At 43.6% G+C, this 24906-nt stretch overlaps 1 protein-coding gene across 5 annotated transcripts in view; it reads left to right on the plus strand.

Annotated features, from left to right (window-relative positions):
- Window positions 1–217: 217 nt before the first annotated feature.
- TRIM55 (tripartite motif containing 55) overlaps window positions 218–24906 on the plus strand; it is a 41120-nt gene continuing 16431 nt past the window's right edge. For 2 of the 5 annotated variants that reach the window (XR_014689855.1, XM_084510357.1), the window contains exons 1-9: window positions 241–626; window positions 1308–1480; window positions 9721–9886; window positions 11408–11503; window positions 15440–15673; window positions 16656–16678; window positions 16772–16896; window positions 18995–19221; window positions 21320–21607. Coding sequence is in view for 4 of the 5 variants with exons in the window: in XM_084510357.1 (XP_084366483.1) it covers window positions 438–626; window positions 1308–1480; window positions 9721–9886; window positions 11408–11503; window positions 15440–15673; window positions 16656–16678; window positions 16772–16896; window positions 18995–19221; window positions 21320–21607 (1521 nt within the window). In the remaining variant the exon portion in view is untranslated. Of the gene's footprint in view, window positions 627–1307; window positions 1481–9720; window positions 9887–11407; window positions 11504–15439; window positions 15674–16655; window positions 16679–16771; window positions 16897–18994; window positions 19222–21319; window positions 21608–23840; window positions 23929–24906 lie in introns of all 5 variants that reach the window. The other 3 variants (XM_084510358.1, XM_084510359.1, XM_084510360.1) reach the window with 3 other exon arrangements.

The following is a 24906-nucleotide window of genomic DNA, read 5'->3' on the forward strand; positions in this document are numbered from 1 at the left end:
CCTGGAGCCTGCCGAAACCCGAGGCCCAAACTGCAGCTTCCACATGGCCTCCTCGGTGTTCATCCTATCGCTGGACTGAGTGGCTGCGATAAGCGGGGAGCAGATGGCGCTTGCTTATCGCTTGGCCTCCTCCCGGGGGGGTGAAGGCTGCCATGTGCGAGTGAGGAGAGCCAGGGCCTTGCAGCTGCCCCCCCGGCCCCCCGGGAGCTGTCACCTGTCCCAGCCTGTCCTCCTCTCACGCGCTTATATGGGCACGGCTGAATGGCATCTCGTGACGCCGTGCTGCTAAAAACAGCCCCGGCTCCCCTCGGCCCCCCGTTTAAACAATGTCCTCCAGTGAGCACAGCCCAGCGAGCCTCTGATCGCGGCGGAGCCTTGGATTTATTTCAAGGGAAATTAACCCGGAAACCGAGCTGCGACGCCCTGATCCTGAGCGTATGCCCCTGGAAAAGCTAGGGATGAGCACCTCCCTGAACTACAAGTCCTTCTCCAAAGAGCAGCAGACCATGGATAACCTGGAGAAGCAGCTGATTTGCCCCATCTGTTTGGAGATGTTCACCAAGCCGGTGGTCATCCTGCCCTGCCAGCACAACCTGTGTAGGAAGTGTGCCAGCGACATTTTCCAGGTAGGTTCACTGCCGTGGAAAGCTTCTGCTTTCTGGCTTCTGCAGGAACAAGTGGCACTCGCTGAATGAATGGGAAAGCCGAGTATCACACGGCTCAGTTGGTTGATTTTAGTAGTTGGTAAGACTGGGGGGGAATGTTTTAAAGCAGAAGGTGAGCTGGGGAAATGTTCCCAGGGCTCAGCTTCCTCGGGGCTGAGGCTGAGCTTGCACCAGCCTGAATTGCTCCCTGTGAGCTGCAGGGAGGTGGCAGCACTCAAGAGCCAAGGAGCCAGCCCCACATCTTGCAGTCTTTGTGTGTTGTCCCGGGCTCCTCTGTGCAGCAGCCCTCTCCTCGGGCATACTTACAAATGGTTTGTTACACACGGGGTTTTGTTCTGGTGCTTTTGGAAGAGCTGTGCTATCTCTAGCACAGGTCGTTGCAGCACCATGGGCCTGATCTGAACAACTTCAGCTGCTTCTCCCAGTAATTTTTTAAATATTGAATGGCTTGACCCAGAGCTCCTTGGGCTCGTAGGGAAGAAGAGGGGAGAGAGAGGGATGTGGCCTTGATTTCAGTGGGCTCTGGTCCATCACAAAACAGCCTCCGTGTGCTCCAAGAACAATGACTCATTGTCCAAACACATTTTGGCAAAGGTGTGCATGGCCTTACTCACCTCTTCTTGTGCTACTTGGCAAGAACAGGCCTCGAACCCCTACCTGCCCACCAGGGGAGGCACGACTGTGGCTTCGGGAGGCCGGTTTCGCTGCCCCTCATGCAGGCATGAAGTGGTCCTCGACCGGCACGGGGTGTACGGGCTGCAGAGGAACCTGCTGGTGGAGAACATCATTGACATATACAAGCAGGAGTCCACAAGGTAAGCAGTGAATTTGTACCCTACATAGAAGATCTGTCACAAAAGCAGACGCTGCTTAGGTGATTCTGGTGTCCTTCTGGTCTTTCTATTTGTCAGAAGTGAGGTTTATTTAGTTATTTTCTCTCTTGGAAATACAGAAGGGATTGTGCTGCTGTGCATGCCTGCCTGTTTGCTATACAGTGATGTCAGCTCTCACTTATTGAGCTCAGAAAACAGTATCCAAATAAATGCTGAGTTTCCTCACTACCACTTAGAGAAGATGAATGTGCCATACTTATTCACATGAGCAACACTTGCCTGCGCAAGCAAAGACCTTGAAGTCAAAGTGGGTATTCATATGGATAAGGGAAAAGTAGATAGGTTCATGTTGCTCATTTTATAAACTGTTCAAAAGAACATCTTTCTCTTTATCCTGTATGTTCTCATGCTAAAGAAAGGAAAGGAATTTCAAATCTTGTTAGAAAATTCTGAGGGACAGACAGAACAAACAAGGAGATAGGTCAATTGCACAGAGAGGATGCCCTGCATCATAAGATCAAATCAAAACTCAGTAAAAAACCTCCACTCCTGTCAGCTTGGAATGTGAACACTTGGGATGAAATCAAGCCTTATTCAGGATTCTGTAAAAGTGAAGGAAAAAACAAACAATATATATGAATGCTATGTGGTTGTGTCCAAGAATCAGGATCCCAGTGCAGAGGAGTGGGTTAATCCTAAAAAGTAAGATTGCTCCTCATGTTAATTGCCTGTAATGGGTGTGTAACAGATCCAGCAGTAGAACAATATTGCATTCTTCTCTCTCTCTTGCTCTGGGATGGGTCGGACATATGCTACCACCCTGGGGAACGTAGTAAGAGGGAAGCTAAGCCTGGTCCCAGGCCATCAACTAAGCAGCTCTGACCCAGAGACACAGCCTGTTGTCACCAGCATGCATCCATAAGGCCGGTTTTGTATGGCAAGGCGTTTTGTACACCTGAAGGAAGGTGTAATCCTAGCCACACTCCCTGATAGTCATCCCATCCTGCTCCCACAAGAGTCTGGGCTTTGCACAGATAACAGAGACGATACTGGTGGAGCAGGTGGACACAACCCCTGGAGCACAGCTCAGGACACTTCTACCCTCCTCCAGCAGAGGAGGTCAGTTACCAGCAGACAGGACATTTTGGATCCCAGCAGTGGCTTTGGCTATTCTTGGCTGTTTGAATTCCTTCAGGGACTGTTGTAGCTGGGCATAGCTTCGAGCTCCAAAACGCTGGAGAGCACGAAGTTGGCTTAAAATTGTCCTTTCTGCTGCCCTTAGCACTCCAAGCCCAGGGAAGGTCAGCTACCCTCGTGTGTGTCATTGATATCCAAATATTATTTGAGTCAAGAAAGTCTCGGAGGAAATGAATCAGCAGAGCTACGATGGTGGACTTTGCTCTCAACCAAATTAGCTGGACATGTGTGGCCTCATGTCTTTTTTTTTTTTCTTTATTTTTTTCTACTCAGAGTTGTATTTAACTTTAAAAATATGGAAATGCAGCTGCTTTTTGTCATGTAGTTCATGGGCAAATTGAACAAAATTCAGTTAAACAGAAACATAAGAGATTTAGTAGATATATATTTTTTTTTTAATTCTAGTAAAGTACAATGCGACATGGAGAATAAAAAGGGAGAATAGAAATAATCTAAATATGAACATATATTTGCTTAGCTATCTATCCAAAATGTTCGTTTGTTTAATCTGTTCAGGTGTTTATTTAACCTTCATGCATGTCCTTAGATTTAAAATAATTATCAGGGTTACGTAGCAGCGGCAGTGCATAACAGCATTATCTAAACTATTTGGCACTTTGTAGGCTTCAGCTGCTTATCTCCCTCTGCCTAACGTTCCTTGGGCTCCCATGGTGTGTGAGCAAGATTTGCCACTGCCTTACCCTGTGCTGTCCTGCTGAAACAAGAAAGTCAAGGAAAATCAAGTCTCCCCTCCTTCCTTTTGTACCAGTCTCCTTCAAACAGAGGGCTGGGTTTGGCAGAGGTACATAGGAAGGGTGAGATGTCATCTTTGCATCCTTGAGTGTTCCCAAGACAATCCTTCAAGACAGTAGCTCCTGTGACTTCCAGAGGGGAGCCTCTTCCCCCCAGGTCTTCCTGTGGATATAATTCACCATAAATGAATGCCAGATTGATGCCAGCCCCCAGGTGCTTTTTTCATGAGCTGAGGAGAGTGAGGGAAATCCAGATAAGGAGCAAGCTTTGTTTCCTGCTTAGACAAAAATAATTTATTTCAGAAATATTATTTTCTAATTTGAGTTTCTATTTGAATTAAGGCATTGTTCTTTCAAAAATAAAAGCTGGGGCAGAAGCTGCCATGGGGTTGGGAAGCTCTGCCCAAGCCCTCACATGCAGCCCTTCTTATTAATAACAATCACATCATTTTTTTATCTTCTATCACATTGCTCATCAAACTCCAGCCGATGACAGCGGAGCCCGTTGCCCAATTTAGAACCTATTAGCAACACAAGGAAAAAAAAATATTCAAGCAGGATGTGGCTCCTGCAAAGCTTTAAAGGAGGCCAAAGTGCTGAACTGGGTGGAAATAGAGTTGACTAAAATATTACACCGATGTTTGAAAGGCTGTGGGCCACTGATTACCCAAACTTTCTGAGGAGCATCAGGGGGCCTGCTGCTGCCAGAAAAGGGTAGCTGCAGGAAGCTGGGACTTCTCACACGCTCTGGCAGCCTCTAACGAGCTCAGCCGGCTATTCCTGATCAAAGGGTGCTTCTGGGCTTTGTTCCAGCTGAATCCTGCTCAGTGAGGGTCGAGTGCCCCTTCTCCCTTACACCTACTAGGTGAGGGCTGGCCCTGCAGCCCTGTGCGTGGATGGAGCAGCACGTGCAGCAGGGACCAGGCACCATGCTGAGAGCAGTGTGCACGGGGTCTGCGACTGTGGTGGCAGGGTGGCACTGCCACAACCTGACACCTCAGTGGTCACATCGTGAGCTCCCAAGGGAGGTTGTGGCTCTCCAGGATGGGCTGCGGGGATGCCTGGGCTCTCAGATGGCTGGACCAGGGAGACCAGAGTGGTGGGCCCTGGTAGGAGTCTGTGTCACAAACCAGTGCTGCAAGAGGAGCCCCACAGACTGCACAGCACGAGAAATGAGGAGAGAGATCACCTGGATATTCTCCAAGTCCCCATGGAGAAGGAAGTCTCCTTCTCCAAGGCCCCATGGGCCTTACCTGTGCCAAAGGTTTTCTTGGGTCGGGCATTCACAATGGTGGTATGTATGTATGGAACTGCAGGAATCCCAAAGTTCTTTTTTTTTTTTTTGTCTTCTAATTTTTCAAGCCCCACTTCTGCCTTGAGTATTGATGGACTGTTTACTTCTTTTGGGGGAGTCCATCACTGTGGTTGATTTTCAAGGACAGTCTCCTTCAATCTTCATCCAGCCTCCAGTGGTCCATTGCCATGTGCAAGCACTCAAGCAATGGTGGCAGGAGACCTGCATGGATTAACAAAGAGCTCCCGATAAAACTTAAAAAAATAAAAAATAATAAAAAAAACAAAGGCAGGTGGATGACCCAGGAATATTTTGAGATATTTTCCAAGCTTGTAGAGATGGAGTTAGGAAAGCCAAAACCCACCTGGCGCTTAATGTAGTGAGAGATGTGAAGGGTAAGAAGAGCTTCTACAAGTACATCAGCAGCAAGAGGAAGGCTGGGGAAAATGTGGGTCCACTGCTAAATAGGACACAGGAGAGGCCAAGGTACTCAATGCCTTCTCCATCTCTGTCCTTAATGGTAAGACTGGCCGTCAGGAATCCCAGGTCCCTGAGACCAGTGGGAGAGTCTACAGCAAAGACTGACCTTCAGTGGGGGAGGATGAGGTTGGGAAACATTTTTTTACTTTTGACATCCTGACGGGATACACACATGAGTGGTGTGCAAGCTGGCCAATGTCATTGCAAAACCACTCTCGATAATCTTTGAAAAGTCATGGTAATAGTTATAGGTTCCTACGGACTGTAGGAAAGCAGATGTCACACTGTGACAACTACAGGCTGGTCAGCCTCATACCAATCCCTGGAAAAGTATTGGAGCAAGCTCTCCTAGAACTCATATCCAAACATAAAAAACAAGGTGGTGATTGGAAGTAGTCAGCGTGAAGGGGAAATGGTGCTTGACCTACCTGATGGCCTTTTACGAGATGACTAACTTGGTGAACAAAAGGAGAACAGTGGATGTTGTTTAACTAGACTGTCAGCTCTGCCTCTCATAATATCCTCATTGACAAACTGATGAAGTAATGTTGAGAGGGGATGGCAGACAGAGAGGTGGACTGAAAACTGGCTGAACTGCCAGACTCAACTGGTTATGATGAGCAGCACAAAGTCAGGTGGTGGCCAGTCATTAGTGGTGTAGGTAGAGGTTGATACTGGGGCACAATGCAGTTTACTATCTTCATTAATGACTCAGATGATGGGACAAGTGTTTTCCAGTTCAAGAGAGATACTGGAATAAGTCCAGCAAAGGGCCATGAAGATGACTAAGGGACTGTAGCATATCTCCTGTGAGGAAAGGCTGAGAGAGCTGGGACTGTTCAGCCTGGAGAAGAGAAGGCTCAGGGAGGATCTCACCAATGTCTATGGGTACCTGAAGGGAGGGTGCAAAGTGAACGGAGCCAGGCTCTGCTCAGTGGTGCCCAGGGACAGGACAAGAGGCAATGGGCACAAACTAGAACACAGGAAATTCCACAGAAAACACTGAAAACCCTTTTTTACTGTAAGGGTGGTCAAATACAGGTAAAGGTTTCCTCAGTAAAACCACTATCAAAGTTGGATTCAGGATTTCAACGGAGATCTTTTTGTATTTGTATAAATACTATGTACAACATGACTTCTAATTAAACAATTCACCCCTCGGTTTTGTGTCACAGAACCTATTCCTGCAACTCTTTTACCCATGTAACCAAGGACATTAGAGGATGTAAGCAACAGGAGTGGAATTGTTAAAAATCTGTGCCATTTAGGTCAGACCTGGCACAATATGTTAATACACATAATAGTGTGGTGTGGTGTATACAAGGTAGGCAGTTCCCTGTCAAGCTTAGACGAATTTACTCTTTTGTGAGAGAACAATGGGAATATGAGGTCCTAAACTTCATTTGATATAAAACTACATAAATACACTTCTACATATCAATATATTAATATCAATTTTGTTAAGGTCCTCCTATTTCCTTAAATAAAATGTGTTCCTTCATGAACCCAGCAGCTTTGAAATTCTTCACTGAATTACAGAATTGTGGAATGATTGAGGCTGGAAGGGGCCTCTGGAGGCCATCTGGTCCAAAGCCCTGCTCAAGCAGGGCCACCCTGAGTAAGTTGCCCAGGACCATGTCCAGACGACTTTTGAAGGTCTCCAAGGACAGAGACACCACAACCTCTCTAAGAAACCTTTCCCTGTATTTGATTACCCCCACAGTAAAAAAGGGTTTTCTGTGGAATTTCCTCTGTTCTGGTTTGTGCCCACTGCCTCTTGTCCTGTCCCTGGTCACCACTGAGCAGAGCCTGGCTCCATTCTCTATGACTTGTTCTCTCTCTCAGCCCTTCCTCACAGGAGAGATGCTGCAGTCCCTTAGTTGTCTTCATGACCCTTTGTTGGACTCTCTTGTACCGGGGATCCCAGCGCTTGGCACAGCACTCCAGATGTGGCCTCGCCAGTGCCGGGAGGCCTCCTCTCCATAAAGCATGCACAACACTCTGCACATTAAGGTCCATGTCCAATTTTAATGGAAAATAATAAGCCTGTAGCAGTCAAACGCAGGCTGAGTATCTCAAAGAGCAGAGACAAAGAATCACAGAATCACTATTAGGGTATTTCAGCTGCCTGCCCATCCTTTGGTCACAACCACATCTGTGATGAATCTTTTTTCCTAGTAAAGCCATGTTGTTGTTGTCCTACTGGCTACTTTCTAATCTTCCACTTAGGAGCAGCCACTGTTTTACATGTAGGAGCTGTGTTTCAGCCTTTGCTACCCCAATGTAAACCTAGAGGATCTCCTCTGAAGTCAGGGAATGTTCTGCAAAATATCTCTCCTTTAGCAAAGCCTAGGAAGGAGACCATAAATCTGTTTACTTCTGATCTTCTGTCACTGTCTTCAGGGCCCCGCTAGTTCAGGGAGTTCTGCCAGGTTTCCTCCAGCTCCTTGCGGCACCTTTGAAGGTTGGCTACTTCTGGCTGAACTTGCTCGACACCATCGCCTTTTTGCCCTGTGTTGTGTGTCTTTCATGCTAGTGGCACAGCTCCAGTGTCAAATAACATTCTCGTAGTTTCTGGTCTTGTAAATATTTGCAGGAAGAGCAGCTATTTCAGGCTTAATTAATCACTTTGATATTCATTGTCTGTTACTGCCCCGGCAGGTGGGCCCACCCACTGGTGCACCATAACATAGCAGGGGCTGTTAGCAGTCAGCTGCAAACAACGTAAAGCATCCTTCACAGTGGGGACACACCTCTTTTGGCTGGCCTTGAAATGGTGCTCAGTTTGACACATCGAGGGCCTTGTGTAAATGTATGCTGGAGATCTGACCCAAATAATACAGGCTTCCTCCAGAAATGTTCTTCTGGTTTTATTTTTGTAAAGCATGCTATATTGAAGATCACAGGTTTCCTTATAAACACTTTTAATTCTAGTGCCTTTAAAAATAAAAAACAAAGGCATGAAGCATTTTCTTTGTTGCTCAATCTTTTTTACATGCATTTAATTGATCACATTCCATTCCTCTTTTTTAAGGTCAGAAGAGAAAACCCGTACTTTGTCATTAAAAAATTTCCACTCTGCCAAACTGTATGGAAAGTTCTACTGTAGTACAATATAGAATAATGATCTTTACAGAATGTTTTACAATTGTGATAGAATGAATGACTCATTGCCTCCTTGCTATGGAGCTCTGTAGAATGGTTTAAAAAAAAAAAAAAAAAAGTTTCCATTTAATGCCATTAAATTCTATAGTTTGGGGAAATATTTTCTATCCAATGACGACAACGTATTTCTATGTTGTTGTTGTTTCACTTGCTACAGGTAAGCCATAGTTCTCCCTCCAGAAGGTAGCATAAAGGTATAATGAATTATACCGGAAAGATTTCACACACCACAGTAGGAGTGGCAGCCTTTGGAGGCTGAAACCCCCAGGCACACTCCACTAACCCTATGCTCTAGTGCCATGTCACACGCTCATGTGCTTCTCACGGATGTTCTTAGGGTGCTAAGCATGGAGCACAGGCTCAGAAAATCATCATCCTGCCCATACAGACAGGACCAGAGCTTTCACCTACACTGGGCATGTCAGTTAGATGGCTCATTAAAGGAATTTACAACTAAATTGATTCCTCAAATGGCAGGGGTTGACTAATGTGTGAATCATTTTGGTGAAAAGAAATCAGGACTGGGCTAGTGAGGCTAATGATAGATCCTGGCTTAGCACAGGTGAGGTTACACACTTCTTGTGTAGCCATACCCTTGGTGGCTGGCACAATCAAATGAGCTGTTCTTTAAAAGCTTGACACTGTACAAGCTATAGAGTCACAGAATCATCTGGGTTGGAAAAGACCTTCAGGGTCACCAAGTCCAACCAGCTAGACACGAGCCACCCAGCTAAAATTAGTTTGTGTGAGACCTTATTTTGTTTGCTGGCATGGTGTAAAGGCCACAAGGACTTGGTCCAGTTTGATATCAACAGGCTTGACCTGGACCTTGGCACGTCAGCAGAGATCACAGAGTTAGAGGCATGAAGGCCCATTGATACCTACAACTCTTACTTCAAAGTTACATAGAAGCTATTCTGCATCAAGGCCAATCACCCAACATTTTGCATGATGAACCCTAAAGGAATTGCATATGTCTCCTATTTCAGGCCGATGATGGACAACATGCTAATTACAGTACACAGGTAGTCTCAGACCAATCTTGGTGAGGTTATTTACATTTTTAAACATGAGTGAGGGTTCAGTCACACTCCCAGTTGGAATCACAGAATGAAATCATGTTTCTATATTCTCATCACATCCTTTCGTGTCAGAATATTAAATGGTACTTCTGTCTATTTAGTCAGCCTGTGTGACAGGTTTAAATCTACAGTGAGTATTCAGCTCAACCTCGGACACTGCCATATGATTGTACCGTTTCATGTTGATACTCTGAGTACTGTCATCAGAAATTTATGAGACCAAGATTATTTTAAACTTATTTTCTTTTGCAGGCCTGAAAGGAAATGTGACCAGCCAATGTGTGAAGAGCATGAAGATGAGAGAATTAATATCTACTGTTTGAACTGTGAAATGCCCACCTGCTCCTTGTGCAAAGTCTTTGGTGCCCACAAAGACTGTCAGGTTGCTCCTCTCACAAACGTTTACCAGAGACAGAAGGTAAATAATTTTTTATATCTCATAGTCCTCCCAGCAACTGGAAGGACCATCAACAGGAAAGTATTCCCATGAGCTTCCTGTGAGTTTCCAAAGGGGTCTTGGAGTACATTCTCCATTCCTGTAAGGGAATGAAGGGCTCACACAAATCTGTTGAAACTGTTTTGGAACACAGAGATATAAATTTATGAGAAATCACACAGAAAGATATTACACTGTCTCAGTTTTTGTTAGGATAATAAGTAAACACTTTAGACCAAGATTTGATGTGAAGGTGAGGATCTCCCTTTTGAGGTTCCTAATCTATTTTTTCAGTGCTCTTAGATCACAAAAATAAGCAGGATTTACAGAACAGAACATGATAAAAAGAGAACAGGCCGTTACAAATCAAAAAGTTATCTATCAGGCACTTTTGCCTTTAAGCATCCCATTTTTAAGAAATTTTAAGTGCAAAACCTCCTGCAAGTAAATGCAGGAATATTCAATAGTTGGCAGCACAGGATGTACCTAACATCCTCTGCCCTTGCTGTCACCAGTAAAAGACTTGTTTATTTTTAATACAGTATTAATTTAAAACCTGACTCACTGGGTTATCCTCATGAGATAAACAGCTCATTTTTCTGGAGGGCCCCGGTGGGCCTAGCAATCAGACAGGACAAGTTTGCAATCCCAGCCTCCAACTTTGTCACACAGATGCTTGTGTGTGAAAACTACAAATGAGAAGTCAGTTTAGAAAAGTAGTTACAAGCATCCTTTTTGATCAAAAAAGGAGAGAGAATGGGGAGAAATTTCTTGGACTAAATCCATGCCCTCAATCACTCCCTTTTCATGTAGACTTGCAAGCAGTGGTTTCCTCCCCAGCGTGCCTGTGGAAAGGGGCTTTCATGCCCAAGAATGGATGTCTAACCCATAGCCTGTGGGATGCAAGCTTCAAAGGATCCTCTACAAAGCTGTAGAGGCCACAGGCACGGATGTCTCTGTGGACAGATCACTCCATCAGTATGCTAAGGGCTCCTTGCCCTCCTCTGCACCCTCACCAAGTTCCCTGTGGAGTATCTTCTCTGACTTTCCTCTTCTAAGGACATCTCCCATTCATGTCAGGGTGTTTCATTTTTCCTCCATGTAGAGGTCCCTGCCTCAACATCTCCAGCTCCTTCCTCCCTGTATGTTTTTTCCCTTCTATCACACAGAAGGGCCCTCCATGTTCCCACTGGTCTGGTCCCTGAGAGAGTGTTCACCTGTTTCCCGTGTGCCAATGACTCTGTCTCCACCCTTTTCTCCCCCTTTTTAGTGTTTTGGGAGAGGAAACAAATGTCAAAATACTAGCAGGCAACTTGTGAGCAGGTAATGCTTCAATCTTCCATGGTTCTGGTGAAAAGAGCAGCTAATACCCTGGTATGGCTTATTCATCCCCCTGCTCCCCACTGTTAGATGGGCCACTCTGAGGTGGGACGGTGGGTGGCTGGCTGCCAGTGCCCCCCAAGTGTCTAACACCCTCTCACGTCCTCTCCCTTTCCTGACCAGTCCGAGCTGAGTGATGGCATCGCAGTCCTGGTGGGGAGCAATGACAGAGTGCAAGGGATAGTCACACAGCTGGAGGAGACCTGCAAGACAGTTGAGGTAAGTAGCACACTTTCACATGCAGTTATGTCAGAGTGGAGTTGCATCTTTTAAACTTTTGGTGGTAATGATCATTCTACACTACATCTCACCTTACCCGAATGGATTCCCACATTGTTCTGCCAAATCTGTGTGTTTTTGTAGGACTAGCTGTAGTACCTCATCCAAAGGATATGTCCTGCTCAGCACCCTGCCTCTGGCACTGACCACTGACTACTGACCACTTTGACTGATGACAAAGAGTAAAATAATCCATGTCAACACGTCTTGTTCAGCGTTCTTAGTTGCATAGGTTGTAACTGAAGATAAAAGCAGAAATGCCATCAACTCTTAGTTCATTTAACATCTCAGCTCAAGTGCTAGAGCTGTAGAAGACCAGTATTAGTCCTGACTGATTCTGAGGAGAACCTCAGTCTCAGACACAGGGTAGCCTCAGCTTAGCTCCCAAGTATGTCAATTAACTCTTTGTTTACTTTGCCTCCTGTGCAGTAGTTTTTTAATATACTCATGTTGTCCTTTAAGGAATCCTGTTGTGTTGCTCATGTGTGGGTCAAGTTTGGGTTGTTACTGTGAGTTTGGATTTTCTGGTAAAGGTCTTTCTCTGACAAAGCTGGAATTGGTTTTGTGTTATTCAGTAGCAGAAGTGGCTTTCATTTCCTCCAAGAGGTTTGCACCAACAAAGCAAATATAAATTTCAGCTCTGACCAATTTGAGCATCACAGAGTAATAGGCTGAAAGCAGCTCATATGAATTGATTTTATGATCAGAGTTTGATGAAGCATCTAGTGAAGAAGTCGCATCCCTCTCAGCCCAATTAGAATTCTATTGACCCTTCAGAGCTGGAGCAGAAAAGGGAAACTGCAGTGAAAAAGAAGATAATCCAAGATGTATAGATTCTAAATGGGAGCAAAAATTGATTCCACTATCTACGTACACAATTAATGAAGGTTCCTATTTCCTCAGAGCAAGAAAGAGCAGAAAATGTCCAAGTTTGGTTCAAAGAACATAAAACCATTAGCCCAAATAAATGAGACAGTGTTAGCAGCAGAGTCAGAACTTTGTAGTCAGGAAGCCTTCATATTGCAAGGATGAAATTGGCTGCTATCAGGACTTTGCAGACAGAAACAAGCCTTTCAAGTAGGTTAACTGCAGAAATTTAAATGATACAAAAGTAAGAGCTTATGCTCATTTAAGTTGAACTAGCTGATATAGAAACAAAACTTCAAACATCATCTGAAGTATGGAGAAAACACTGTGCTAAAAATACTTAAAAAATACAACAGCTTCTGAAACTAGCTTCCTCAGAGTCATCCACTCAGTTTAAAGCCTAACCTTTAAACTCGAAGCCCAGAGAAAGTGCAGCCATTTTACCTTCAGATGTTTTAACAGGCTTTTCACCTTTAAAGTCAGAGATTGCAGAAAATAGATCTTAGAGCTTACCTTGGCACTTCCATGTTACGTTTCAAGCAAATCACATTTCCTACCATACAACAGCTTTGTCTGAATTGACATCAGTTTGTCCTTGAAGATGAAAAGCTACATCTGGAGCTGAGAAATGTGCACACGTGGAAGTAATGCTCATAATCCAGGATTGTCTCTTCTCTCTTTACTTAATGCTTTGAGGAGAACAATAAGTGTCTGCTCCAGCAGAAAATACATGATCATTTTTCTTTTAGCTGGAGTATGCAATAGCCTACAGTTCTATATTTAGCTATTGCTCCTATCCAAGACTAAAAAAGAGAAGAAACAAACAAACAAAAACACCTGATTAATACTAATATAGCTTTTTAGCTGTTTGAAAGGTTTACCAAGTCCACATATTATACTGAAAACAAACAAGATAAAGCAGAAGAACATAAAATAGTAAATATTGAAAAAGTTTAGTTCTGTAAAAACAAGAGTCAGATAATGAAGAAAAAAATACAGTGTCTTTTTCAAATGCTAATAGCATAGACAGGCAACACAGATACTTCAGAACAAGCAGTGAAACTCATGTTCTTTCTTTCTCTTGGAGTTGTGCTTAAAAAAAAAAAAAAAAAAAAAAAAAAAAGCTAAGATTTTTTTTAGAACGGAAAGTCATGTATTTATTAACCTTTTTTATTACTCAGAATCTGATTAGGATAATTCTATCACACAGAGGCTTAGTAAGGGTACATTTTATACAGAGAAGATAGTACTCAGAAATATTTCAGCATTTGCAGTTAGGAACCAGCTTTGTTCTCTCCCACTTGAAGTTCACAACTCTGTAATATCTGCTGGCAGGAAATATTATATATTAGAAGTTAGAGATTGGGAAGGACTTCTCAGGGCACCCTGATATCACTCTGTCTCTCTTCTTCCCCTAATACTTGTCCTATATCAAATGTTGCAAATAGCACACACCTGTCCTGAAATTAAGGCTGTTTAAAAAGTGATCTGAGTGACATTTCAGAGGAGGTCATTGTAGACTAAAACGGAGTGTGCAGCAAGAGGAAGTGCAGGATACAGAGGGAGAAAGTGAGGAAAGGATTGAAAGAGGAGAGGAAGGTTATCTGAGGTCTGAACAATAGAACGACACCCAGAAATCGTGTCTCACTTGGTTCAAAAGTTCCTTAACCCCACTCTATAATTCACTCATGAGAGGAATTTCTGGAAAATGCCAAGGACCGCCAGGAGGACAGGTCATGACTGAACCCACAAGTTTTAAATTAGGAGTTCCTGTTTTGCCTACTCTTCCTCATTGGGAAGGAGAGGTGGATACTTGAGCCAATACAAGATATGTATGTGCTCCTCATCGTGCAACCCAGGCTGTGATATTTGGCCATATACCCATCTTTGAAAGGCTTTCTCCTTTGAACAATACAGAGCAGACCATCTCCAGCTCTTAGGAAAGAGCTCTGGCTGAAACTCAAGAAAAAAAGTGGTCAAATACTGTGAATAATACCAGTTCCAAAAGTACTGTGGGGTTGTTAATAAGTCTGTGCTGCCAGGATCTTAGCTTTATGCCTCAAGGGATGAAGAAGAGGAATTGATTCAGCCTCGGTTCCCAAGAAGGAGATTAAAATAACCACCCCCATCCACAACCAGATATAACCACAATAAGGATATGCCCATCTACATGCCCCAGGGCACTGAGATGAGTCAAGTGCTTCTTCTTGGTAGGCCTCAGACATTACTGATAACCTGTCTCCACTTTCCTCCCCGTAAATCCTCCCTTGCAAGTGCAGTGTGTTCTTCTTAGAGAGTGTACAATGAAGCAGTCATCAAACCCACCTTCCTTACTTGGTGAAATACGCTGTGTTGTCTGGGTGGAAGGACAGTAAAAGTGTCTTGGAAAATGATGTGAAAATCAATGCTTGAAGGTAGGGTTGGGACCTGGCTCCTCCTCCTTGTCTTTGTGCTTTTGTCGCACACCATTTTCTTCGTGGTACCTCTACCTCATTCAGTACACAGTAAATGGAATATAATGGACACCTGCTGTCAAAACAGAGTCTAAAAGGGCTTATGTAAAAATCAAGCCTAAGCAAGAAAGTTCCAGGTAGAAAAAGAAAATTCTCCAGAACTGCTTTGAGATGATCTCTCCTTTCAAAAACGTTCTGTTCGTGCAAATGAACCCAGCTGCTACTATGGTGATGTTTTTTACTTTTTCTGCAGGCTTTGAAGTATCACTACAGACATCATAAATACCTTTTACAGTTTTTTTAGAAGGCTGACAAGTTATACAATAACCTGTTTGTGGGCTTTCAGTGGTTTGAAATCCAGAGTTTGAGAACAGTTTTAAAACTTTTGTTCCAATAGCTTGAACTTTGAAAATTATAAAAGTCTCTGGGGTCATTCAGAATCCTTTGCACTGCTCAGAAAGAGGAATTTCTTTGATGAAAATGCTTCCAAGTAACTGTAAAAATAGAAACTCTTTTAAGAACATAACATGTTTAACATAAACCAAATGATTCACAGGAATGCTGCAGACGACAGAAAGAACAGCTGTGTGAAAAATTTGATTATCTCTATTCCGTACTGGAAGAAAGAAAAAATGAGATGACACAAATAATCACTAGAACCCAAGAGGAGAAACTGGAACATGTCCGCTCCTTGATGAAGAAGTATGCGGATCATTTGGAAGCCGTGTCAAAGCTGGTGGAATCAGGAATCCAGTTCATGGAAGAACCAGAAATGGCTGTGTTTTTGCAGGTACAAAGTCTATAAGTAGAAGCAGAAGTAGAGCAGTGGGTTTGCTGAAATACAATTTAAGCATTTTTCAGTTTTAGGAGCATTCAGAATTCAGAAAAACTCATTCTTTGAAAACTTGCATCAACACAGGCAAATGACTAGGCATCTTGTGAATAATATTAAAACCAAGAATGATTTTGAGTTCCCCCAAGAGAAAGCATAAATTTTATTATTTTCCTACATATTCTTATTGTCCCACCACTAAAACATACATATATGTGTACTTCTGTGATTTACAGCATTTTCTTTTGCATATTGACACTGTGATTAACTTTCCAGGATTAGATATGGATGTTCTAAGTCACATTTTTATGCCTTTACCTCAAAACTTTTTTTGTTTTCATACTATAAACTACAACAGCTGATTAGAAACCGTTAGCAGCCTGTTCACTAAACTTACTGGTGTAGAATTTCTGTCCTGCAATGTTACAGTTTCTCTGTATTACAGGTTGAAAAGATCTTTCTTAAACAGAAAGCAAAAACAAAAACAAAACAAAAAAATCATCAAAGAATTGCTGTTGAAGAGTTCTTTCCAGACAAATAAAATTTTGTGACTCCAGAAGTATGTTGTCATGGACAGTCATGGATATAGTTATTGTGACTAGAGGTGGTAACAGAACAATTGCTTTTCACCAAAAACACATACAAAAAGAAAAGGAGTATAAATATCTCTGTTTCATTTTTGTAGAAATTGTTGGTATTTGCTGTCATATTCAGAATTTAATTTAAAAAATCTTCAATGAACTAAGAACTTCAATGAACTCTGCTGTATACTAATCACTATTCAAATCTGATCTCAGTTGTAGATGTTGTGGTTATCATTTATGAGATCCATAGTAGTGCACTTAGAAGCAGCCAGTGTAAGAACTAAATCTCAATGCATAAAGTCTCTCAGAAAATGGAAACATTTAAGAAGTCCATTATTTCCTTTTTGTTTTCACAGAATGCCAAAACATTGCTACAAAAGTAAGTATTTAAACTTATGACACTTGATCTTTATAATGAATTACAAATTGGAAATTTATCTGCAAATGCAAACAACCAATCTCTCTGTTTTAGAATTACTGAAGCATCTAAAGGATTTCAAATGGAAAAAATAGAGGATGGGTATGAAAATATGAACCAGTTCACTGTGAACCTCAGTAGAGAAGAAAAGATAATAAGAGAAATTGATTTTGACAGAGGTAAGTCATTTATTTCACCTAAATTGCTTTCTTACATAGCAATTGTGTGTAATTTACATGATGATACAGAGCAGGAAAACTTGAGTCAGATATTTCTGTCCATCCCAAGGTTAATTAGACCATTTTGTTTCAATTATAATCAAAACCAAATATCCATCAGTTAGAAATCGCATAACCTGTCAACATCCTTAATGTTACCTATTATGTTGCCTCAAGATTTTCCTAAGAGCATGATCTTTACTGCTTCCTCATGTGAAGGGACCACAACATTAAGCTTTTATTTCAGTCTATAAAGTACTTTTTTCCCCCTAAAAGATGCTATTATTGTATGGCCTGCCTGCTATAGAAAGTCATTAAAGAAATAGAAAATTTACTACTAAAAATACTCCTTTCTTTAGAAAAGACACACATGTTTGTTCTAACAGAGAAATGTAACAGAAATGTGATCAAAATTCAAAATCACAGAGTTATAGAAGTAAGCAAAAATTGTCATCATCTTTCATATATTTAACATTTTGTGATGTAGCTTGTTGTGACATCATGACATGCTTAATACGTCTATGTGCTTAAGCAAAGTTGCAATCCTACATTTGACAAGGCAGCCTGAAACCCAGGCTCATCTATGCTTTACCTTACAGGGTAAGCCACAAGAAATTAATGGACACGAGTGTTTCAAATAAGCACTCTCCTATTAAAAGAGGAGAGTTCTCATCTCTTCTACTAATGGTCATCTGGATATCTCTGATTTTCTTGCTGGCTCAAGGTTCTGCTAATACATCCACATTTACCTCTGTCAGCCCAGTTAAGTTTCATGCATATGCCTGAGACTCATTCCGCTGGCACCTATCACTTACTCCCATGCCAGAACTTACACTAACTTCAGAGCATGTGGCTGGTCCCTACAAGAGACCCTACATGCCTGCTGCAGGTCTTGGTCTGTAAGATGGGACCCGTGGACTAACTCTACTTGGGACTTGGGTCCATATAGCGGGACACCAGCCATGGCACCAGTCAGCAGCAGAGGATCAGATGCTGTCTCACAGGGCCGTGAACTTGCAGGGATTTGTGCTGTGAGGGACAGTCCCTGCTCACAGCCTCATGCCCGGTTTGTCCCTGTGATCAGCCACAGCTGTGTGCACTTGCCACCTGCGTGCACTTGCCAAGACCATGACCTCGTGCACCCTACCACGAGACTGGGAATGTGACACCCACCTCCTGGGGACAAGGCATTAGTAAAGCCTTGGCAATCAGGACTTCAGTCCTGCTACAGTCAGTGAGGTCCTCTGCATGCAGGGGGTGTGGAAGCAGAGATTTAACACTCTGCTTGTAGGAGAATGTTTGCCTGCAGGCATATTTCTCCATTACAAGAGTGTTATTTGATTTGCAGATCTGCATTCCTTCTACAGTCTCAGGCAGAACCACAGCCTGTGCAAAAAGTACAGTCAATTTGTAGGTTAATACATCCATCTAGGTTTATTTCTCTGAACTACCAGGATGGCTCTGAACAGTATCCGATGTTTGTCTGGATGAATACCATGATTATGCAAAACAAAACACATTGTTAGAGAGTTCCTTTTGGAAATGAGGGAGCAACCATGAATGCTGACAACAGGATGTGTTGTAGGATGTACAGCCTATGGTTTGATCAAGTCTGACAGTCTGGTTTTAGGGAGGTTGGTACCCTAGGCCTCCACAGGTAAGTATTGCAAAACACTGACCTGGAAAAATTCAGTATGGCCTCAGTGTTTAAAACAAATAAAATTGCAAGAGAGACTTTTAGTCTGGTAGACTGTGCCAGACCAGTTATCCTCTCATGAAAGACTGCAGGTCTGTACTGCAAATCCCTCATGAGGATAACTGAGGAGAACAGGCCTTTCTGCCCTCCCTCCCATGGGAAGGGCTAACTTAAGACTTTAAAGCATGTGCATTTGGTGTCCTCCCTGTTGTGATGCTCCTGCTTGTGCCCCGTGCAGGCTCCTCACGTCTGCCAGGGAGGTGGATCATCAGTAGCTTTGCTGTGCAACTGTAAATGGCCTTTCCATTACACAGAGACTGTAGTAATCTTCACGTGGTGCTCCTTTTATACTTGTCCCCTTAGAGGAGGAGGTGGAAGAGGAAGAGGAGGAGACGGTGGATGGGGAAGATTTGGATGAAGTCCACACAGAGTCATCAGGAGAGGAAGAGGAGGAAGAAGAGAAGGAGGAGGAGGAAGGGGCTGAGAGAGCATCACAGCCACCTCAGCAGGATCCTGAACCACAGAGCGCAGCAGGCGAGCCCCCAGCTGAACCTGCCCCAGCACCACAGCCTGCCCCCCCAGCTGGCCAGGTAACTGCCCCCGCTGCCCCGCTGCCCTGCCAGCTCTGCTGAGCTGTCTGGCAGAGCCAGAAAACCCTCACCTGCAGCCCGTGGGCACCGTGTCTCAGGAGCAAGGCTAAGAGAGTCCAGGCACTGGAGAGCAAAGCTGCTTCTTGCCCTTTCACAGATGCACATGACTGTACCTGGTCCTGCGTAAAGATCGCTTGATGGGCAAAGAATTGCCTTGCTTTATAAACCAGAATATATATGGGATACATAAGATATAAATAAAAGAGATTCAATTTGGGAGTTAAGCATATAATAATGGATGTTCTGCTTGCTGTGTCCTGTGTTTTAACTCAGACTAACTGTTATAAATGAAATGGTTGCTAAAATATTTATACTAAGAGAATTTGGCATTCCCAGTGGATTCAGTAAGCTTTCCACCAGCAGTTTTTAGATCATACCTCTAATCTTGTTTACTGGGAATGGCACTTACCTTCTTCTGCTCTGGTCATCCTAGAACTATCGTCTAAGTGGATGAAGGGATATCACACACCAAGCAGAAAAGGGAACTGCTTTTAGCCTATCAACGTTACAACCTGGCAGCAAGCAGATTCAGAGTGTGAATAATTTAGGCCAGCATTTTTTCTTAAGGAACGCGATTAGAATGAGGCTATAATTGCTGCATATTCTAAAAGACTATATAAAAAATATACTTCATGTGCTACTTTAGCTGCCCATAGATACAACTAATTTAGCAGATTCTGCTCTTATGCAATTTGCCCAGTGAAGTTGCTGAGTGGCTAGAGACAGCTCTGATGATTTTTGGAGAGGTCAGTGTAAAAACAAGAGAGGAATTGGTGAATTGTTGACTACTGGAAGCTTTCCACATAAAATGAAGGAAAATAAATACTATAGATTGAGTCTTGCTTTGATTTAAGAGCATACATGGGTTTGCACCAGTTGTGTGAAGATGCTCTTAAGTCAGGTTTTATCGATTTAACCAAAGTTTGTCTTCTGAAGATTTGCACTGATTCAACTAAACTTCTGTAGCATAACAGATGTACTTTTACAATCAAACAAGAATTAGACTTAAGAAAGCCTGACCACTAATGTCAAGTCCCTCACTTCTAAGGCTAAAATGGAAAGTGTATGGCATGCTGCTGCAGCAATTGTGAAATGCCATCATGACTTGGTCAGATGTGCATTACGCCGTGGCATGTGCGTTGCAATGTGTGGGATACCTGTATCTCAGCTTTTGCCTTCTGGTGTGAGAAAGGCAAAGCAGAAATGCAGCTGTGATAGCAGGTATAATGTGAGCAAGCCCAAGAGCTTGGTGCAAGTAGAGAGGTGCAGTTCATCCGACTGCTCCTCTTCTCAGCAAAATGTGACTGAAATTGGTCAGTGTATTGATAGCAAGGCTGGTGGGCAAACGTTTCTGTCCACTGTCTTTGTATTCTCCTTATCTGACTGTTCATGTCAACAGTTTTGTTGGCAAATGCATTGCTCTCAACCCAAAACACCATTCAAAGGTATCTTACCTGTTCTTCATGGCTGGTGACAGTTCATGAGGCTCTTATGCAGGATTTCTTATAGTTTTGGGATCTGGTTGTGTCTTTATCTGTGTATGGAATGAAATACAGTAACTAATCAAATGCCTGTAATTTGGCAGGCAGCTCTATCCCTTTACTGGAGTTTCACTGGACAGTATATTTGAAACACAGGGTCTCCTTCTCCTCCAATGCCCATTATTAACACTGAGTGCCTCGGATGACTTCCAGAGAGTTATTTCTGACTTAGAAATGGGTTTAAAATGGGCCCCAAAAATACAACAATATGGACTAAGGAACAGCTTGCCCACTCCTTTCTCAGTCAGGGTCCTCTTCCCTGCTAATTCTGCCCTCCTGTTTTATTCTTCTGGTAACTTATATTCTTTGTGTTTTTCAAATGTTAGTTGCTTTTGCTGTGCATTTTGACTGTAATTCTTTTGGACCTCGTATTAGGGCAAATACATTCCTTGCAGTGAGATATAACAAACACGGCATGCAGAGAAACGTTGGCTACGGCAGGAAGGTAACGCGGTGCACTCTGCTTCTTCTTCTTCTCTTTATCTGTCCTGATTAAGGATGAGGTTGTGACACCAAGTGGCTCTCAGCAGACTGCAGAGTCTGACAGTCCAGTGCCACCCGCGGCAGAAACCGTCGACCCCTTGTTTTACCCTAGCTGGTATAAGGCTCAGCCGCGGCAAGCAAGCAGCCCGAGTTCAACCCCCGGGAGCGGGCTGGGGAAAGTAGGGGCTCCCGTTTCTCTGGAAACAAGTGCAAAGAAGGCAGAAGCCCCGGAAGCGGCAGCAGTGGAGGAAAGCGCGCCGGGGAGCGGTAAGGAAAGTAATGCCACTGCAGCGACGTCCAAGGTCAGTGCCACCGCGCTCACCCCAGAGGGTTGTGGCGTGCAGCAGTTGTTGAGGAAAACCTGACTTAATTTTCCTCTGCATGCTAAAGAATAATCTGAGAAATATGGAAGCAGGCTAAATCGTCATCTTGGCCGGTCCCCTGGGTTTACGGATGATTGGAATATGTGACAGGCTGATTGTCAGCTTCAGAGGAGCATGCCAGCAGTTGTTTGTGCTTAGCTGCCAGTGCACCTAACCTGAGTTGCTTGCACACATGCTCAGGAGCTGTCAGAAAGGCTGTGATGCCTCTGCCCATCAGAAGTTTGCATGTGTTAGCAGCAGACGGATCCCATGCATGAGATTATTCTCATCACCTGTTGAAAGCCTGTGCACATCACGTGTACACCAAGCAGCTGCAGCTTGGCTTTGCCTTTTGCAGTTTGGTGGCTGCAACTGGAGTGTACAGCTTTTTCCTGTGTACACAAAACCATGCAAATACCTGGTGCTTCCTAGTGTGCTTGGTGGCCAAGCAGTAAGCAGTGTGATTTACTGGGTTCAGATCTGTTGCAGAGGGTTTCCTCCTTGTGACTTGATTAAAGGAGAGCATCATGGTAACATATTCCAGTTCTGTGCTGGACTACCAGCAGCATGATGAGATTACAGAGATTAATGTCATAAGGTATGAGAGGCTGTTTCCCTTAAAATGACAATGTTAGAGTTGGGATAACCTGAATTTGAATATTCTTTCTTCTGCATATGTGTGTGAACTTTGCATGGGTCAAAGACTAAAGAAGCAGAGCTGAGGAGACTGTGTGTGAAGTATTTGCACATCACACCTGCTCCTGCTCTAGTGGGTGACAACCAGCCCATTAGCAGCACTCCAAATCAGACTGTCCTGATTTGCAGACGTCAGGCTCAAGCTGTCTGATTTAACAAAGATATTACCTGTACATATGTGACAGGAGGAGAGTACGTGTGTGCATGTGGAAAAGCACAAGTGGGTAGTAAATATTTCAGTGCTGTTTCCTCAAAAGATAAGTTGACCATTCAGCATACATGAGCAGCTCTGCAATAATAAATCATCATGTGGTGAGCAAGAAGTTAGAAGAAGGGCTTCATACAGATGTGATAAAAGGGACACTTAACTGTTGGCTGAAGGCTTCATGCAGACACTTGAATTTGGTGGGAGGATTCTCAGTGACTTCAGTCATAACAAGAGAAAAAATTGACCCACAAATTCCAGCAGTTATTTTTCAAGTCAGGGTTTGATATGAATATGGAATATACATGCATATATACATATATATATTACATTTATCAAATCCTCTATGACCTTGTCTTCTTAAGTATATTCCAAATGAGCTGGCAAAGGCAGGTAAATTCACAATGAAATCTTTCGCTGCTGTTTCTTTATATCAGTTCCACTAATGAATGGGCACCCAAGCCTCACCATAGGCAGGTAAAATCCTTACTGAGTTTCCCTGATTCCAGGCTGCTTCCTTGGGGTCCTAATTTACCAGCAACAAATAGAGGAGCAAAAATAATGTTTGGTGTGGCCAAACTTCTGAAATGTGGTTTCCAGTCACATCATAGCTGCTCTGTTGTACCCAGCTCTTCATGGCTGGGTACAGGGAGCGAAAACAGGCAAGTGGGAAGGTTGCCAGTGCCTGGGGTTGTGTGGACCTGTGGGTGCTGTGTCTTGACATTTTATAGGCTCATGAGTGACACTGACATTTTGGGAGGAGGAGGAGGTTGAAAAGAGTAGTGCATGGTTCTGGGGATGGGGGAAGAAAGAATTGGGAATGGGATTGTCCCAGGGCTGGAGGCAAGGGGAGGAATGGGAAAGCAAGGGGAGCTGAAGGGTGCAGAGTGTGCTGAAGAACAGGAAAGCTGGAGAGACCAAGGTGGGCGGGGTGGAGGAATGATGCCACATCAGAGCTATGGATCTGAGCTGAAATGAGTCTGCATCGTGAGCAAAATGGCCGTGCCGCGTGCCACTGGTCATTTTTCAGTATGTGAACTTTGTTTCCTTCCTGCATGTGACTTTGACACAACCCACTCTCCAATGGCAAACAGGCTGATTTTTCAAAAATCCTGGCTGATGTTCCTTACAACACTGTTTTTACTCCCTCGCTCCATTTAAAGAATGTCGTGGAAAAGTGTTGTGGAAACAGAGCTTTTCACCGAGTGTAGTGGTAATGACGAGTTCGTGTTATGACAATGCTGGTGAAGCATTCTTCTTATTTTCTCACAGGAGTTAGCATTCTGCATATCACTTTTGGCATTTCTAATCATACTACATCATCTTTGGAATCTGATTCAATACATTTGTTCTTTCATGGGTAGGAAATATTTCATTTTACCATTAACTAACAGTTCAAATAGTGTCTCTGGTGATGTTCCTATATGGTCTTAAAGGAAGTTTTCCCTTTTTTGTTTCCCCCCATCCAAAAACATCATGCTGGTTCACAAGTCAAGCTGCCTAAAACATTCCTTCCTCTCACCTTCAGAACGCCACCCTTCAGCTTACTCCTGCATGGTTAAACATTGCATCCCCCTGGTTCAAAATGGACAGGGAAATTTACTTCCGCAGGTCCATGGGCTTTTATTTCAGTTGCTGTTCAGTTGGCCAGCAGGATAGAGACCCTGAGGTTTGATGTGAGGTGTGATGAGCTGAGCTTGTTAAATCCAACAAATCATGGAGTAAAATCTGGAGGGTGATGGTTTTCATCAGAGGGGTAAACGTCAGGAAGAAAATTCCACCAAATAACCCTGCACCGGGAGGCAGCCTGTCCCCTCTGGGAAGCAGAGCCCAAGCCATCCAACATGGCCCTGAAACACATCCCCACACTATGAGGGATGAGCCCAACTTTCTCGAAGCATCCAGGGTTGTTTGGTTACAAACACTCCCTATAACTACCCCTAAAGGATGCAGCGACATAGTTATGGGCTCGAGGGCACTGCTTATGAGCGGTGCTTTCATCAGTGAATCACAACATAGCAGCTCCCTCCCCCAGAAGAAAAAAAATAAATAAATAAATAAAAAATGAGCTAAGTGGTGCCCACAGCAGGGCTCACTAGAAGGAAGGAGGTGCCCCAAGCCTGCGGTGACATGGGGTGGAAGATGACAGCACTGCTAAATCTCACCAGACACACTAGATGGGACTACCGTCGCACAGATACCACCCAAGGCTGTGCGTGTGCTTTTAAGTATCTGCACTTAAAAAAAAAAATGTCTTGAAAATGGGCTTTTCATAGCAATAAAGCTGAGCAAGCTAGGGCTGGATTTTGCGGGTTTTTAGCGGGCATGTCATAAACTG

This window comes from Aythya ferina (assembly GCF_964211825.1).
Source record: "Aythya ferina genome assembly, chromosome: 2".
Taxonomy (NCBI): Eukaryota; Metazoa; Chordata; class Aves; order Anseriformes; family Anatidae; genus Aythya; species Aythya ferina.